Source organism: Aedes aegypti, chromosome 2, assembly GCF_002204515.2.
Source record: "Aedes aegypti strain LVP_AGWG chromosome 2, AaegL5.0 Primary Assembly, whole genome shotgun sequence".
In the NCBI taxonomy this organism is placed as follows: domain Eukaryota; kingdom Metazoa; phylum Arthropoda; class Insecta; order Diptera; family Culicidae; genus Aedes; species Aedes aegypti.
In genome coordinates this window covers 374,412,263-374,430,656 of record NC_035108.1, presented here as the reverse complement: position 1 = coordinate 374,430,656, position 18,394 = coordinate 374,412,263, and the positions used below count along the sequence as shown (strand labels likewise).

At 38.7% G+C, this 18,394-nt stretch overlaps 2 protein-coding genes across 2 annotated transcripts; both read right to left on the bottom strand.

Annotated features, from left to right (window-relative positions):
- Positions 1–11,555: 11,555 nt before the first annotated feature.
- LOC110675942 lies at positions 11,556–12,321 on the bottom strand. Its single transcript, XM_021842021.1, has 3 exons — positions 12,249–12,321; positions 12,004–12,168; positions 11,556–11,944 (listed from the first exon to the last, which is right to left on the bottom strand). The coding sequence occupies exons 1-3, from the start codon at positions 12,303–12,305 to the stop codon at positions 11,612–11,614; spliced, it is 555 nt and encodes a 184-aa protein (XP_021697713.1). The 5' UTR covers positions 12,306–12,321; the 3' UTR covers positions 11,556–11,611.
- A 3,252-nt stretch (positions 12,322–15,573) lies between these two features.
- On the bottom strand, positions 15,574–16,554 carry LOC110675941. Its single transcript, XM_021842020.1, has 3 exons — positions 16,476–16,554; positions 16,073–16,237; positions 15,574–16,015 (listed from the first exon to the last, which is right to left on the bottom strand). The coding sequence occupies exons 1-3, from the start codon at positions 16,545–16,547 to the stop codon at positions 15,683–15,685; spliced, it is 570 nt and encodes a 189-aa protein (XP_021697712.1). The 5' UTR covers positions 16,548–16,554; the 3' UTR covers positions 15,574–15,682.
- Positions 16,555–18,394: the final 1,840 nt, after the last annotated feature.

Genomic DNA, 18,394 nt, shown 5'->3' with positions numbered 1-18,394 from the left:
TCGGTGGCCGATTGAGGCTGTCCAACGAATCTTTCAATGTGAAACATCAGATTGTCATTCCTAGATTCCACCCCTTCACGCAACTACTTTTGAACCACCACCATTGCAAGCTCATTCATGGAGGAGTTACGATGACTTTGTCGGTCGTTCGTGACGAGTTCTGGCCGCTAAATGGCCGGAGAGCAGTTCGGAGTGCCATCCGAAAATGCTACAGGTGCAGCAGATCGAATCCCCAACCCATCCAGCAACCGATTGGCCAGCTACCCGTTGCCCGTGTCACCGCCAACGAAGCCTTTGCGTGCACCGGTGTTGATTACTGCGGTCCCATTTTCCTCAAGCCAGTTCACCGCAAGGCCGCTGCTCGCAAATCTTACATTTGCGTCTTCGTTTGTTTGAGTACAAAAGCGGTCCATTTGGAGTTGGTAAGTGACCTAAGTACGGCTGCATTCCTAATGGCACTTGACCGTTTCGTTTGGCGGCGGAACAAGCCTCAGCATTTGTACTCAGACAACGGTACGAATTTTGTTGGGGCGAAAAATGAACTGCACGCACTTCACACTATGCTTCAATCCGGTCCCGACAACGATAAGATCGCCAAGCATCTCGCCGAAGACAACATCCAATGGCACATGATACCTCCTCGCGCTCCTAATTTTGGTGGCCTCTGGGAAGCGGCAGTCAAGGTTGCCAAGACTCACCTCGTGCGTCAGCTTGGCTCTGCTCTGCTGTCTTTTGAAGAACTGTGTACGGTGCTCATCAAAATTGAAGGATGCATGAACTCTCGACCGCTGTTGCCGCTATCGAGTGACCCGAATGATCTAGGTGCTCTTACCCCAGCGCACTTCTTGGTGAAGAATATGATCCGCCCTCTCCCCGAAGTCGACGTTCGAGATGTGCCATTCAACCGTCTCGGTCAATATCAGGCTCTTCAGAAGTTTTCCCAACTTTTTTGGCATCGGTGGCGAAACGAATATTTGAAGCAGCTGAACTCACTGTACAGGACCAACCCGAAAGGCTACCAGTTAAACGTCGGAGACCTCGTTATCGTGAAAGATGAATGCTATCCCCCTGCCCGCTGGCCGTTGGCCCGCATCATTGAACTTCATCCAGGACCCGATGGAGTGACACGGGTTGTGAGTCTTCGTACGCCGTCCGGAGTTCTTAAGAGAGCCGTTTGCAAAATTTGCCCAATGGAATGTGCTATGGAAGAGTGAGATGTACATTATATTTTCATGGACAATATGTTTGAGTTACGTTTAGTTTAATTTCGCAAATAGTTTGCAAAGGTGGCCGGTATTATGTTAGATATTAAATTGAACTACCACTGTATCTGAAATCTTACCCAGACTGAAACATTTCAGCCTCGCACCTCTTTCTATTATTCACTTATGCCATTGAAATACAGTTTAGTTTAGAACAGAGTACTGATCACATGTGCAAAGTCTCCGTGGTTTATCCGAAAATCGTCATTTTTGCCAGCAATTCTCCCATCCAGAAGATTACCACGGCCGAATGGAATTCTCGTTGTCGGTTTATGTGATAGTGCCAAAATACGTCGATCTGCTAGATTGAAGCGATATTCTCCCAACCGTTTGCCTTTCCGCGACCCATTGTCGCTGAGGTTGATGTGAATCTGTATCGAGCAAACGGCCGCATCACACCCCGTAAGAACCCGTTCCCGTCCTCGCTGTGGCCCCCAAAACATCAAAGTCAATTAACCACCCGTCCAGTGCCCATCAAATGTATTTAGCATTGCGAACGAATTCCAAATACGACATGTTGTGATAAAGGATATATAGGATGAAATACTCAAAAGAATTTGTAGCGAACATGTCTTAGAATTTTCTCTAAATATTTCATTTTTTAAACAACATTTATGAAAGGGACTCTATAAATTTTTATAAGGTATAGTGCCGTTTGATTTTGGCAGAATTCCAAAAAAAAAAATCATGTTGCCAATATCGAACCGTGTCAAAATCAAACAGTTGTTTTTAATCATACTTTTGAATTTATAAACACGGATTAAATTTAACTATTTTGACGAAAAAACACAAAGAAACATTAAGATAACCAAGATCGGGGACTATGTATTTTTTTTTTTGTATATGAATTTCAGTACAAGTCGGACTCGATTATCCGGGATTCGATTATCCGGAATTTTAGACTCGATTATCCGGAGTACGATATTTGATATTCTTGTTTTTCAGTATTTGTGCATAAATTTGAGATTATTTAGTACTGCACTATACAATATGAATGGTTTAGCAGTTTTGGACGTAGATAAGAAAAGGGGGTTTGAAAAAGTTATTTTAGTGTACGTTGGTCAAAAAATGTTTTTTCTTCTCAAGACCCCCAAATGTTCCTAGAAATAATATCTTGCTACGCCACTGAATCATATAAATATAATAACGAATGAAAAATATTTGAGTTCTTTATTCGCAGATTTCAACTTTTTTTTAGTGAATCGATTATCCGGAGTGAAAAACAATCGATACTCGAATCCGATCTGTAGTACCAATAGATAACTTAGTTGCAATGTGTAATGAAAAACAAACTAATCTTAATATGTCTGTAGATTCAAATACAGGTCGGAATCGATAATCGAATCGCTAAAACAACATTTAAATCCGCGATAAAAGAAATAAAATAAAAACACGGTTTTTTATCGTGTTTTTTATGTTGACAAAAACGTTTAGCCAGAAATGTCTCATGGACTTATCGATATGGATCCAAAGCTGTTTCAATGGATTCAACGAAGATTACACAGAGTGCATATGAGTCTTATCAGAACAATTCTGGAGTAATCGCATGTTACCAGAATATTATATTGATCCATGGCATAATAGCTATGATGTGCAGCATAAAAATCATGAATTTTGAGCCGTCGCACGATATGAAGGAGAAGATTTACAAAAGTGTGCCACTGAGGTCCTGTCGGAACCGATTCCGGGGTATCCAGCTGTAACCAGAATCTCATATTGATCTTTGGCATTATATCTATGATGTTCCGGATACAAAATCATGAATTTTAAGCCGTCGCACGATATGAGTGAGTAAAATTACAAAAGTGTCCCACTGAGGCCCCACCATAACCGATTCCGGGGTATCCGGATGTGGCCAGAACCTCATATTGGTCTTTGGCATAATATCTATGATGTTTCGGATAAAAAATCATGAATTTTGAGCCGTCGCACGATATGAGTGAGTAAGATTACAAAAGTGTCCCACTGAGGCCCCACCGGAACCGATTCCGGGGTATCCGGATGTGGCCAGAACCTCATATTGATCTTTGCCATTACATCTATGATGTTTCGGATAAAAAATCAGGAATTTTGAGCCGTCGCACGGTAGTATTCTTTGAGTTTCAGAAAATGTCCTCTCTGGGTACATTCAGGAACCGGTGCCAGGTGACCGGGTATCCGAAATGGCCAGAATCAATGAGAACCAATGTCATTCGACCTTCTGGCAGCTTTTTACTTATATAAAGTACACAATGAATAATTTTCTTACCGCTAATCTTGAAAAATCTAAGGGAACTATCACTTCCGGAACGAATATACCCCATTTGTATCCGGAATAACTCCGGAACCAAGTGGCCAATCCCATTTCTTCCGTAACACAATAAATCTTGAGGAGTATGCGGTTTGTTTGAGACCAAAAGATCCAAAATCGATAAATAATTGGCCAAGTTATGATTTTTTAAAGTCCATTTTTAATGAAAAGTCAGACGTTGGGGGTTTGAGAGTTAATTACGTATCAAGTTTTACGGCGTACGATCGTGAGTAAGAACAACTTGGTCATCTTAAGTTGTCTGCATACAATGCATATAATAGATTAATGGGAGCAATTTTTATGGCCATGGCCTATAGGAAACGATTTTGAAGAAGTTCTTCAAAACTTCCAGCTGTAGGATACATTTTCCTGCTCAAGATGAAGTATAGTTGTGATTGTGACTTTCAGTTGAATTACATTCTTTGGGCGTATATGTGGTTTTGATTACGGAGTCAATAACTTCGATTGATAGGGGGCGACGTGGCGTAGTTGGCTACAATTTTGTTTCATAAGCGGAAGGTCATGGGTATGATCCCCAGTTCCCCCACCAGTCACTTTTCGTTAAGTCGCTGGAAGACGTGCACCACGTTGTAGGGATTATGAGAGGTTACACACGTGAAACGTTGCAGTGGCAGGGAGCATCCGTCCATCACGGCGATCGGACAGCGGCTAACTTTGTGTTTCTCGGATGGCAGTCATCTACCAGCACACCTGGAATAATGGCAACCGAAAACATAACAAACACACATGGATAATCTTGAGCAAAAAAACAAGCGAATCTTCTACAAATTAAGGTATTTTTTTCCACGGAGCTCCTTAAAATACGGTTGGAAAGCTTGAACACGGTATAATATTCCTGTACACTTAAATCAAAATCGACTAATATTGTCACTTTCACTTACTTTGGGCCCCATAATTGTAAATCAATGTAACTTATTTAAAATATATCGAAGTAACGTTAGATTTATTTATTTTTTGACGTATTCGTTCTTAAAAATTCAAGAAATATGTTCACCGCGATCCAACATTATTTCTTCAATTTAATTTTTTTTAGACTTATGTAAAAGAGAAGCGAACAAAACTCTTAAAAACAAAAAAAAAAACTGAAACTCTCAGATCCAAAACAATAGGGCTCACTACACTTAAATCTTAAATTTTCAAATATTTCGATGTAATTTAAAAAGTTGGCACCGTTTCATCGGTTTTGAATAGTTCTTAAATGGTCAATAATTATTATTTTAGTCGTACTTTGTGGGGGCCCCTAAACTGTGGGGGCCCGGGGGCCATGGCCTCCTTGGACCCCCCGTAAATACGGCCCTGGGTGGATCAATCAGCACATGCGATAAAAATAGAAAAATAGATGCACGTAGCACATATGGACGGTGTTCAGACAGACCGGACTAGATGATATTTTGGCGTGATAAAGACACCTTAAGAACTCCTTCTATTCTGAATTATCTTATGCTATTTTGATGTAGATGTGTTTTCACATAGAAATGTTCTATTATTTCAGCAAATAATGCGAAAAGATATATTTCGAATGCAAAAATACTAAAACTTTTATTGCTCAGCAAATACTTAACGGATTCAAATATTTTTTTGTCAGTTTACTGGCCCACATATCTAGTTTCTGGAAGTGGCCGGAGGAACTCGGGAATACTTCTGTAGTTGGAGTTATTGCGGTGGTTCACTGCACTATGGTCCAGGAATCAGTTTTACGCGGAAAGATGCATTTTGAGCTTTAGAATGAAACATTAGACAAAAACGGTCGTCTACAAAGTTGTTTGTATTAGTAAGGTCCTTTGTTCGGTGTTATTAAAAATTAGGGTGGACCACATTTTCATAGAAATTGTGTAACTAACTTTCTTATTTGTAGAAATTATATTATACATGCTTCAGCAGAGTTGTAAACCATTCAATTTCAAGCAACTTTGCCAAAAAAAGTTTTTTTGTATCTCTTAAATTGACCGATTTAGAGCTATTTTCCTAAAGGTGACATAGGGTGGTCCGAACAAAACTGGTTTTCTGGCTCTAGAGTTTTCAATTCAAATTCCTCATCAAAGTAGTCTATGAAACACTTTTAGAGCTCTAAAAAATGCGTAATTTGGTGAGTGAAGAAACTCGCTATCTCCTTCCGTTTGGGAGTTATTGTTGTTTTTCTCTCAAAAACATGCCTACTTTGATTGTGAATATCTCTGATTGGGGCAAACATAAAAAATATTTTTTGACAGCATTCAAAAGACAAAATAAAATTGTATATTATATCAAAAAATTACAGATGTGTTATTTTTGTAACTCTTATAAAATGTCTTTAAAAACAAATATTTTTTATCACAAAAACTTTAATAACTTTTGAACTAAAATAGATATCATCAATATTTTTGCATGAAAATTTGCGTTTTGTTAAGTTTAAAAAGTCGTTCATAGACGACTTGGACGATAAACTAATATTAAAATAACTAGAGTTGAAAAACTTATTTTTGTTGGACCACCCTGCGATGATTAGGAAAAAATGCTCTAGATTGGTCAAATTTCGAGCTACAGAAAAACTTTTTTTGGCAAAGTTGGTCAAAATTTCAAGTTCTACCGCTTTGCCTAAGAGTATATACCAGTATTTTTGCAAATAAAAAAGTTGAATATATGATTTGTGTGATATTGTGGGCCACCCTAGTTTTAAATGACACAGTATGAAAGCTAACATTTTAAGAAACAATTTTGTAGAAGATCATTTTTGTCTAAAATTTTATTTTCATGCTCAAAATGCAAAATAATGAAGAAATACATACCATGAAAATCTTCATAATAGTTTTAGAGCCCTATCTTTCTTATTTCAGATTTCTCGTCAAAGCGGTCTATGAACGACTTTAAGAACTTAACAAAACGCAAATTTTCATGCAAAAATATTGATGATATCTATTTTAGTTCAAAAGTTATTAAAGTTTTTCTGTTTAAAATCCTTCGTTTTTCAGGGCATTTTATTAGAGTTACAAAAATAACACATCTGTATTTTTTTGATATAATATACAATTTTATTTTGCCTTTTCAATGCCGTCAAAAGATATTTTTTATGTTTGCCCCAATCAGAGATATTCACAATCAAAGTAGGCGTTTTTGTCTAATGTTTCATTCTAAAGCTCAAAATGCATCTTTCCGCCTAAAACTGATTCCTGGACCACTGTGCACTGGGTCAAGTCGGGTAGAAAAAGGCGTTTTTTTGGGACCTGCCAAGTTATCTTTATTTTTTTTTTCTATGGCAATCATTTTAGTTTGCATAGATCATTAAGATCTGATATTCAATATTATAAATGAACAGTTTTGCACCACTTAGAGTGTACCAGATGCGGCCATTCGGACTAATATTCTGAAGAACCGGCTCTAGATTTGTTAGATACTAAACTGTTTCAATTCTCTAAAAGTATAGATCGAGCATAATAGTTCGCTAAAATTCGTTCCCATAAACTTGACATAGATGTGCACTTCAATTCAATTGATTATCAGAAGGTTTACACTGATGCGATTTTCTTTACACTCCTTGATATAGTGGCCACATTATAGCCGGTTCTGGAAATCATCTGTGACTTGAAATTTGCCTACCTCCAGGGGCACAGAGGCACAGATCCCTTTTCACCCGACCTGACCCAGTGATCCATCGCAATAACTCCAGCGTCAGGAACATTCCCGAGGTTAAGAAAAAACACAAGAGAATTGGGTATATCCTGTGTAAAGGCTCCCCCAGATCTAAGCGACTTTTCACGGCGATAGCGATAAAAAATCGTCGCGATTTCGCAAGCACTCTTCTATGACACCATCTTACTGACACGACGCGAATCGCTGCGAAATCGCGTCGCTGTGGTTTTGATGCGCTCATCAAATAGTGCATGCAGCGAAACATCAGCGAAATCGCGACGATTTGTTGTCGCTATCGCCGTGAAAAGTCGCTTAGATCTGGGGCAGCCTTAATGCGTAAAGTGAGACAAGTCGACTCAGGTTACAAAACTTTCTTCCATATGAGATCAGCTCGTCGCAGAATGAGAAAACAGATATCGAGTAAAGACAACAGCTCAAGGGGTCAATTGATTTTATAGGAGAAATATCGCTTGTCTCATGTTGAAGGCTTGAATTTGTTCAGAAGATATCAGTACGCCAATGAAGCTTGAGTGGCTCGAGAAGAAAGAAGCGAGCAAGTCAGTTTTTGTCACGTCGGTCGCTCTGCAGTTCGGTTCGATTAGGGTTTATTCGCAAATTTCATAACGCCGAAAATGGCTATTTTTGACACCCACCCACCCCCTCGTAACGATTTTTGTATTAACACTTCACACATTTTGTATGAGCTGTTACATCTTAAGGACACCCATCCACCCCCTTTAGCGTTATTAAACTTGTGAATAAGCCCTTATCGCGTGGGAAAAGTTTGCTTTTCTGTCGCTCTCAGTGGCTCAAGAAGAAAAAGAGCGAGTAAGTCATTTTTCGTCGCGTCGGTCGCTCTGCATGTGCGTTAGGTGTGTTGGTATGAACTTGAAATTGTTCTGTAGCAGTGAGCTCGTTTCATGCTTCTATTTCGTGATAGTATAATAATACATGATAGTGGTATGAATGTTACGGTACAAAAAAAAAAACAATGGTTGGTTCGTCACTTCTAGTGTCGGCATACTCTAATTCATTATTTACATAATACAGTCATCTCTCCCTTACTCGACATTGAAGGGACCATCGAGTTATGAAGGTATCGAGTTACAGAACATAAAAGCAGTGCAACTGCGTTCCAAAGGACCATCGAGTTAGCCATGATAACTAACGCGACACCGAGATACGGAATATCGAGTAAGGGAGAGTTAACTGTACATATTAAAAGACATATACCTTTTCCTCTATTTTCGTAATTTCTAAAAAAAAAACTTTGAATGGTTTGGTACAATAAGTGTTGACGTTTTCTCCACACACTAATAAAGATTTTATTGGATTCAGGTTCCATGAATCAAATTAGTTTACCTATTGAATTCATATGTTATAACTCTTAAATCCTTCACACTAACAAAGGCTTTCCCTGTGTTAATCGTGGAGATGCAGAGGTATATTTTTATCTCCAATAATAGTGGATGGCATTGTTTAAAGACCGTACCACATGCCGCAACATGAGAACACAACAAACACAGACAAACAGACGTAACACTTAGAACAAATCTCGATTAAAATCATAGTCACGAGGACATGTACGCCCAATGCTAAAATTAGTGTGTTTGGCCGACAGGCCAACAGATGGCGGTAGTGTATAAACGTCAAACGCGAACAAAAACGATGCGAGCGCTGCAGGTGGCGGATTGGCCACCTACCATATTTTTGAAGCGACCGTTAAAAAGGTGGTCGATGCAAAATGATGAGAGTGTGACGTCTGTTTGTCTGTGCAACAAATATGTCCTATTTTATATTTACAAATTCTTTGAACCGTTCGTCACCAGTGGTATTGACATATTCTAAATCCAGTCTTCATATATGGTCGGGGTTCTGCCAAACCGCACCAAGAGCCAATTTTTCCAAAAATGAGTTATTCACACAAGAGGATTCAGATTATCATAACATTTCTACATTATAAATATCGTATAATTTAAACCGTCCCTCGTTGTGTAAATTCATAATTTTTCTCTGGCGGGATATGTAAAACTGAAATTGTATCCAACCAGAGCGAACCATAAACCTAAGTATCTCATTGGAGGTAATTGAGTATTCCGAATCAAAACGGCATTTTTTTTTCAAATTCTTCCTCAAACACTGCAAAGTGATCATTCCGGACAACAAACAGGATTAACACCAAAGGATTTGAGCATGTAATGTAAGCGAACGGCCATGTAATATAAATTATTGTTTTTGTGGTGCTGATGTGTTTTCATTGAAATTTTGTTCAGCCATACCGCACCAAGTACCATTAATATAAAAATCGTGTTTTTGTATGAACAAAAGGTATCAACACGTATTAAACGCTCGCCTTTGCTTTTTATATAATATGTTGATAGATCCATGCCGGAGCCGTAATTAAATAACAAGACATATAAATTTGATATTGTTCGAATTATTTGGTAGCACTTGGTGCGCTTTAGCTGTTCAGAAAATGACGTTTTCGCCATCAAACCTATTTGATCAGAGTGCGCATAAGTTGTTTCTAGTTTTTCGCTCTCAATTCAACAGTTCGAAATGACCTAGAGGTAGCAAGCTAAATCACCAATCGAAGGACACGAGTTCGAATCCCGATTAATATTTTTTTACGTTGTCCCTAACAGACAGTCATAAAAATTAATCAACTTTCAGCTTATGTGTCTATTTTTAAACAATAGAGCACAAGCAGTTACATGCACAGCGGGAATGATGAATTTCGTGTCATTCCTGGTATCCACTTTACATAAAGAATCATGAACTTGTTCAGTCAAAGTGTGCTAAATGCGAGTAACTTGGTGCGCTCTGGCAGAACAAATTCATGATTTTCTTCAATTATTACATATTTTAACTACATCATTATTGTCTTTTTCGAATCTTTGAGCGCGTGAGGACCTTAATTCAACATAATTTCTATTAAAATAAATAATCCACCTCTAGAGAAAGACAGATCGAATACGTTTTGGATGCCTTGTACCAATTTATTGTGCACATAGGTTCCCCACATTATATCGTGGGCCAGTTCTATGGGAAATTACAATTTTTTCCCAATCATAGTAACATAAATATTTGTAACATGCATTCAACATGCATGGCGATGATACGAACCATTCTTCTTCTTCTTTTTTTCTTGTATTGCTAGAAATCATGAAATACATATTCAGCCAAACCGAACTGAAAACCATTTTCTTCAATTTTTGTTCAGCCAGAGTGAACTAAGTGCCTTTTAATTTGAAATCAAATCTAATTACATGGAAAATATATGATGATTTTCTTGAATATTCTTCCTTGACTTATTTATTGTACCCTGTGGGTCATTCAGGAGCGATAAAATTTTGAAAAGAGTTATTCGCGATCTAATTGCATGTGAGTGGACTTCAATGTTAAATATCTCAAAATGATGGTTTTGGTACTTGGTGCGGTTTAGCAGAATCCCGACCATATGTCAGTAGGTGACTTTTAATTGAGGTTACATGAATCGCATCACTTACCAAGGTGAATCCATATTGTGTAGCTTTTGAATCCTCCCCTCTAACAAGAACTCCTTCCCCTTACAACTATGAAGATCCAGAGGTATACTCGGTCTTTAGTAACAATGTATGTCACACTAAAATTTCTTCCCTACCCCGATGACCGTAAGGACGTGGCCGATGCCGTTATTGACTTTATAATGGTTTGAATTCTCGAAATTGTACATTGAAGATGGTAAGCTACTTCCAAGCTCCGTCTGTTAATTCCTTGTGTAATTTTTTTCTGGTTAATCACGGAGTAGCCACTACGAATTGTAGGTCATCTATGTTCCTGCTCATGCTCATGCTTAGAAAATATCAGTACACCAATGAAGATTTCTTGTACTCTATTATAAGCAACCTACAGTAATAGCACCTAACATACATGCTTTCCTTCTTTTTCAATGGCCAAATAAGCAATTTAATTCTTTTCAACCAAATGTCCCATTCGACAAAAGTCCATTCAACCAAATCTCGCATAACTTATGATCTCGCCCTAAAAGCCATTGGTAACCTTGTGTGTAGCTCGTTGTTTCTGAGCATTTGAATAGATTTACACGCTATTTAACAACTATATGGTGAGGAAAAGATCATTCTCTACCTACCATGGGGTGTTGGTTAGGCTGCTTATTCATGCATTTGCTCAGAAGCAACGAGATACACACGTGGTTACCAATGGCTTTTAGGGCGTTATCCCAGATTATGCGAAACGTCATTCGACCAAATGTCATAGATTCGTTCTACGATGTCTTTTCAAACTGTTTTAAAAGTAGAAATATTGTTTCTTCTTGTTTTTTTTAAATGATTATATTCGATCAATGTCATGAGAAAGAATGATTCTGAAGTAAAACATCAAAGAATGATCCTTTTTATTCAAACACAGATGTCGGTACATGTTGAGACTTTCACGGTTTGTTCGTCCAGCGCAACATACTTTGCGAAGCAACGCAAAGTAATTCCTTCTTCGGTCGGATCCTAGAGTACAGCTTCAAGTCGGCCTTCCAGCGATAACCCTCCATGGGCATAGGAAGGGTGAAGGATAGATCAACGATTGACTTTTTGAACTTGTAAATGCCTGGTTTGATTGGGCAGTGCAAAACTGGATCTATGCTTCTGAAAAAACTCGCGGCCATACCTTTCTCGTCGTTGATATATCGGCAAAGGTTAGTTAGGGCAAGACTATTGAACTCCTCACAGGTACTCATATCTAGTGTACATCGATTGATTAATATGATCAACTGGTGGAAATTTGTAACAAAATTAGACAATTTGTGCAATACAATCAAGCAGGCAATACCTCCAACGGCTCTTGGATGACATCGGTGACGGTGAAATTTCCATACAATCTGACAGAACTGTTACCGGAGGCGTAATTAAGAGGTTCAGGCAATTTGATCACGAATTTATCTGAATTGGAGTTGGAACATATTTCAGCTTTTTCTTGAACGTATTCTTTAAGGCGCTTTTGTGAGCATGAAATAGAAAGACAATTTGAATGTTATATTTTTCTGAGGAACTGAATGGAAAATAAATTAAACTTACAACACATTCAACACCATGTACTAACAGAAGATATAGGACAATACTGTACAGTATCATCGCTGACTGATTTTCGGAATACATCTCGCTAAGAGAAATTTCCTACAATTTGTGGTCAGTTTATATGATCATCATTGTGAAGCAGCAGACCGTAACGATGCTTAATTAAATTATGCCTTTGAATCTTAATTGTACGGAAATCAAATGATTACCCCATTAAACAATGGTTCATTTAATAATGATAGGAACATTTTTTGCTTTTACTTGAATAAACTTTTGATGGAAATTGGAAATCATAAAAAGTAGTATAGTTGCAACGTGTGTTTATCATAAGAGGGGGATTAGTTTGGCTTATGATAAACTATCAAAGAGATTCTTTTACTTGAATAACGTAATTACGCGTAAAAGATTTTTCTATCTAAACTTTGCGCAAAAAATATCGTAACTAAGCACACTTTAAAAAATATTACTTTTTTATATCTGTCTTCTTATGCTTTATGACATTACTAACTGGAACACAGCATAGTGCAATATGGATATTTTCATTATTGACGCATTTTTACAGTTGTTCAGTATGGCTCATAACAAAACGAAAATTTCACGAACGTCAATTTAGCACTAACTGGCGTTATTTTTTTCTTTTCGTAAATGGATGTAATTTCTGGTTTGTTCTCTAGAAGTCAGAAAAAGTCTTTGATTGTCGCATACTCTAGTGATAAACTTGTGTTTCTTGGTCACTATAAAATATTTTGCTAGAGTAATGGTTTTGGACGCAATTGCGTCTAAAGTATCCAGATTTTTTTTAAAGTCATAAAACACAAACACGTACGTTGATTTATATAAACTTTTTGAAAAAGAAATTTGTTCCTTTGGTCCATCCAGTTATGTTTAACAGTGAAAACGCATCTTTTCAAGTTTTCCATGATAAACAGGCGTAATACTCAGTACAAATTTTATTAAAATCCATCGCCCAGCTTATACCATCATCATCTGGTTTGGTAGAATAAATGGTCAGGCCTATTGTATCTCGCTGTCTCCCTCTTCAGAGGCACGAAGGCCTCCTCCACTGACCTGAGATCGATTCCATATGGTCCTTGTGATGATACTGCCGTTTATCTGCACGGCAGGTCTTTTAACAGCACCGTGCAATGTTGAACAATAAATTCGAAAGTAAGTCCCCCTGCTTCAATCCGTCTAACGTCACGAACGAAGTTGACATCTCATCTGCGATCCGGTAGATTTCGTACGTGCCATACAAATTATTTTTAATTTTCATTCAAATAATCTTACCATGGGGAGAGGGGGGGGGGGTTGAAAAACCCCGAAAAATGTCTTTCGTAATAAATGGACAGCCCCTAAAAAAAAAACAGATGGTGAGTCTGCAACTCATACTCCCGAAATTTATCTGGGATCATTCGCAAGGTTAACATCTGGTCCATTGTCGAGCGGCATATCGTTCCGGTTCATGCTATCTTGAGCATCAGCTACCACACTTTCTTCGTGCTGCCTTCTCTTTCGGCGGTGGATTCACTTTTGTTCGGCTCTCGCTGCCATGTACCGCTCTCTGTTCTGTCGGGTACCGGAATAGAAATATTTGTAGTAGAACGCTAATGGCGCTGTTCTCACAAAACTGAATTAGTTTATAATCACCTTCAACTGTATTTTTTCATTGTTTGTTCGATGCCATGTTGTAGTGGATGATTTCAAAACTTATTTGACACTTTGAGGACCGGTACTCAAGCTGTCAGCGCGTGGCAAACTAGATGTTGGTAACACGAACAGTAGCGACATTAGCATTCTTAGGTTAATGCTTCTACTGGTACCGGCCACACTGCTTCTGGCGACCTTCTCACTGGCAGTCTTCATGGAACCAGTCGTCTCGTCTTCGCTGGCTAGTGCCAACCACTTCTCGCGCTGTTGTCTTGTCGTCACAGCTTCGTAGATAGAGTCCCACAGGCTGTCGACATCTCCAAAAACGTTGATTCATTCCAACTTCTCGATTTGCTGCTAGCGGTACTGTGCCGCTACCCCAGCGTTGGATATAAAGCGCAGCGTTCTGTTAGTTCTAGAACTCGTGACGCTGGATAACCTCGCTTGAATTTTAGCTACAACGAGATAATGATCTGAGTCGACAATAGGGCCTGGTATCCATGACATTTGGGAAATGTCCCCCATCAACCAGGACGTGGTCTATTTGGGAGCAGGCATCGCCACTCGGGTATCACCAAGTGTGTTTGAAGATATTCTTTCGTGCGAAGTAGGTACTACTGATTGACATCCCTCTAGCAGCAACGAAGGTTACTAGCCGTTCCAATGACGGGTCGGAAGAAATTTTCTCTTCCGATCTGCGCATTTGCATCGCCGATGACTATCTTGACATCTTGATTTGGGCAGTCTCCGTAGGCCTTATCCAGGCTCTCATAGAACTCATCCTTCATGTCATCGGGCTTATCGTTCGTTGGCGCATATATACTGATCAGGCTGTAGTTCAAGAACTTGCCCTTCATTCTTGACTCACAGATTCGGTCACTCACCAATTTCCACCGAATAATTCGCTTCATCTGCTTCCCAAACACTATGAAGCCAAGTCCACATTCTGCTCTGTCGCCGCCGCTATAGTAAATGTGGTACTTGGGTGAAGTGTTGGTGATGGAATTCACGTTCTCCGGTTTTCGGCAAGCGTATTTTCTGGATAGCTACCACGTGCACGCCGACATTTTGAAGTTCATGAGTCAGGAGCCCAACACGGGTTCGTTCAAAGTTCTCACGTTCCAAAATCCGACTTTCCAATCGCTGTTCTTCATTCGTTGCCAAGTCTGTTGCCGTAAAATCAATCTGTTTACTCTACTTTTGCCTTTCTTGGTTAGTGAAGAGTTAGCTGAAGGGTGGTAAGCCCACCTAACCATGGTTGCGCTACCTACATCGTGCTAGACGGGCGGCCTCATAGCTGCTGTCCATTTTGAGTTGCTGCTCCGTGATTGACAATACCATTGCAAGTGGCACAGATACCTCTTCAATGAATACGGTTTGGGATTTGCTAACCATTCTCATTGTTTACAAATCGAGAGCTCAAAATGTAGAATTCTACAACTGCACCAGCCACGTCCTTTTGGTCATTGGGGAACACAAGGAAACGTATGTGTAACTAATTCATTGTTACTAGCGAACGGATATACCTCTGAATCTCCACAGAAGTCATGGAAAGGATATTGGGTTATTGTGGTAAGGGAAGTATCTGGAAATCATACGTCTGACGACTAGGTGAGTCGCTCAAACTAAAAAAAATAGTTTGAAAGCAATTGTTTTGGGAAATTGATGAATTGTTCTGTTATTTTTATTGCGATTGGATTGAAGATTTTATTAGTCCTCTGAATGACCACTCTAAAGCCGTATATATTGTATTTTTTTTAGTGGAAACTGTTTCCAAATCCTTTAACCTACGGCTTTTTGATCCAGCGCATAAAACTTTGCGACGAGATGCAGAACAATTCCCTCTTTGGTTTCACAGTAGAGTACAGCTTCAAGCTGGTTTGCCAGCGGTATCCTTCCAGTGGAAAATTAGTCGAGAAGGAAAGATCAACGACGGAGTTTACGAACTTGTACAGTCCCGGTTTGATTGGGCAGCGAAAGTCGGGTTCCATGCTTTTGAAGAACGATGCCCAAACGCCTTTCTGGTCGTTGATGTAACGGCAGAGGTCCGACAGGGTCAGCTTATTGAACAGCTCACAGGTTTTCATGTCGAGTGTGCATCGATTCGTCGCTATGATTATCTATGGAAAAAGGACAAAAAAACTTTGAATCTTTGTAAAACATTTGAGAGCCAATACCTCGAGTGGTTCTTGAATGGTCTCCGTCACGGTAAAATTTCCGTAAAACTTCACAACATTACTTCCGGATGTGAAGTTCATCGGTCCCGGAAACTGAACTGCAAATTTGTCTGCGTTAGGTACGGGACATGTTGCTGCTTTCTCCTGAACATATTCTTTCACGCGCTTTGATAAATAAAAAGTTTAGAATATACCGATGTCATGAGAATTTTACGGTTTCGGCAGCAAGTGATTCTATTGATGGTTTCGCTGTATTTACATTCTAAATTTCAAACACTGTTTAAAATTATTTGTTTTATCGTTTTGTCTCAAATTCCGAACATAAGTCATATTAATATTTTGGTTTGTCTTCACCGAAAATAGAATCTGTAGTTGCCGAAGTCAATTATTATAATCGACTTACAGCACAATTTACACCACTGGCGAAAAGAAGCACCGAAATTATCAACACGTTTGTTTGGAGGATATGGTGCATTCTGAACTGAAATTCACAAAATGTATAAGTTTCCTACCGTTATCATTTTATATAATCATCAATAAAGTCAAATGCCATGACGATGTACAAAAGCTTAATAGCCACAATTAAATTATTTTTTATTTCATTTTGGATGGAATTCGTTTTTTTAAATGAAAGATTACTCTTCATCGATAATCTTGTAATAATTGCACATCGCACGTGCCTCACTTTACTCATTGAATTTAATTTTTATCTTTGTGATATTTTTTTGCATTTTGCACTTTTCGACATTTAAATTGTTACATTTCAGTGCATCCCTTATTTATCGGAAAACTAAAGAATTTATAAAGGCGAACATTTCAACACTTGACAGTTTGTTTGAATGTCAATCAACCACGGGATTGTCGAACTGGTGGTGGGTTTTTATTGTTTGTTTCGCTCATAAGATCAATCATAAAACCTATTTGATCATATTTTGCCTCAGTAATAGTATGCTAAGGTGGTTCAAAAAATCGTTTCGCTATACACCCCCATCGACATCATGTCAGGTTCTGAGTGTTCTCCCAAAATATTAGCTCATAGATTTAACCAATGTGCGTATATTTTAAAGGTTAGTGTTGGGCAGATACAGTTGAGTGAACTTATCAGGTATACCGTATTTGAGTCTTTCCGATCCCGGCAAATGGAATCAGGGATGACGGCAATCCAAGTAATGAGACGATACCTCATCCAAGAAGTTTTCGTGGTCGTTAAAATCACGCTAATCCAAGGTGGACAGTTGAGCAGTACACCAGTTCTATTATATTGGATTATTATAAGCGCAAGCTAATCAGTCGAACGCCGGTAACCCTCAGAGGAGACTTCAATGCTTAGACCGTGCGTGGGATAGCAGACTAACTAATGCTACAAAGTACAGTCAGCTCCTGCTGAATGTTTTGGCACTGCTTCAATGTAAGGTCTCGCAAGCACATTTCGCAAGGACATCCGGGAATTCATCATTGACGTAACTTTCTGCAGCCCGTCGTTAATGAACAACATGAACTGGAGAGTTAGCAACGAATACATCTATAGCGACCATGTAGCGATCCACTAGTGCATTGGTCAGAGAAGCTGTGTAGAGTATCCCAAGCAGAAGGAAATTGCTACTGAATACCAAACTAAGGTATTCCATAACCCAATATTTACAACCTGAATGAGGTATGAAAGAGCCCTGCATAAGAGGTAAAATATCTCAAGCATATTCTACAAATACTGATAACTAGATCAAGTATTTTAATACCTTAATAATACATGATTATTTTCATATAGAATTGCATTTTTTCAGTAGTAGCTCAATACCCCTAGCAGTCCTCAATAAATGTCAAATACACCATTGAGGTATTTTTACTTGTTTTAAACATTTTTTTTTCAATACCATTATAATACCAAATTGGTGTATTTATAACTGAATAATACCTAATTATGGAATGTGCTATGCATTATTATTATTATTGCGAGTTTTTTTTATTCCTCTTCGGGATGGGTTGCAGAATGAACGTGAAGACGAAGGACTTCCACCATTAAAGCACTCCAAGACACCATTGAGGCATACATACAGACGAGTTAACAAAAGCGTTAGCGTGATCAGAAGCCAACATGACAGAGTGCATAATGGTCCGAGGGCAGCCAAAACGTCAAAAATCGAAGTAGTTTTCCGACTTTCTTAGCACTTCTGTGGTTCAAATCCAAAGTGTGAAGCAGATTCATTGGATTTTCAACTTTATACAGCTGCTTGAGTGGACTGCGGACATGATTTTTCAAGAAAATGGTTTTATTGCGATCCATAACATACCTGCTATTTGAGAATTTCAAGAGACCTCAAACCA

Bases quoted from the DNA above. Each gene is read 5' to 3' on its own strand.
- LOC110675941 (XM_021842020.1), bottom strand. From the start codon at position 16,547: ATGCACCATATCCTCCAAACAAACGTGTTGATAATTTCGGTGCTTCTT. The intron at 16,238-16,475 runs GTAAGTCGATTA...TATTTATCAAAG, and splicing joins CCAGTGGTGTAAATTGTGCT to CGCGTGAAAGAATATGTTCA. The intron at 16,016-16,072 runs GTATTGGCTCTC...CTTTTTCCATAG, and splicing joins CCATTCAAGAACCACTCGAG to ATAATCATAGCGACGAATCG.
- LOC110675942 (XM_021842021.1), bottom strand. From the start codon at position 12,305: ATGATACTGTACAGTATTGTCCTATATCTTCTGTTAGTACATGGTGTT. The intron at 12,169-12,248 runs GTAAGTTTAATT...TGCTCACAAAAG, and splicing joins TACATGGTGTTGAATGTGTT to CGCCTTAAAGAATACGTTCA. The intron at 11,945-12,003 runs GTATTGCCTGCT...AATTTCCACCAG, and splicing joins TCATCCAAGAGCCGTTGGAG to TTGATCATATTAATCAATCG.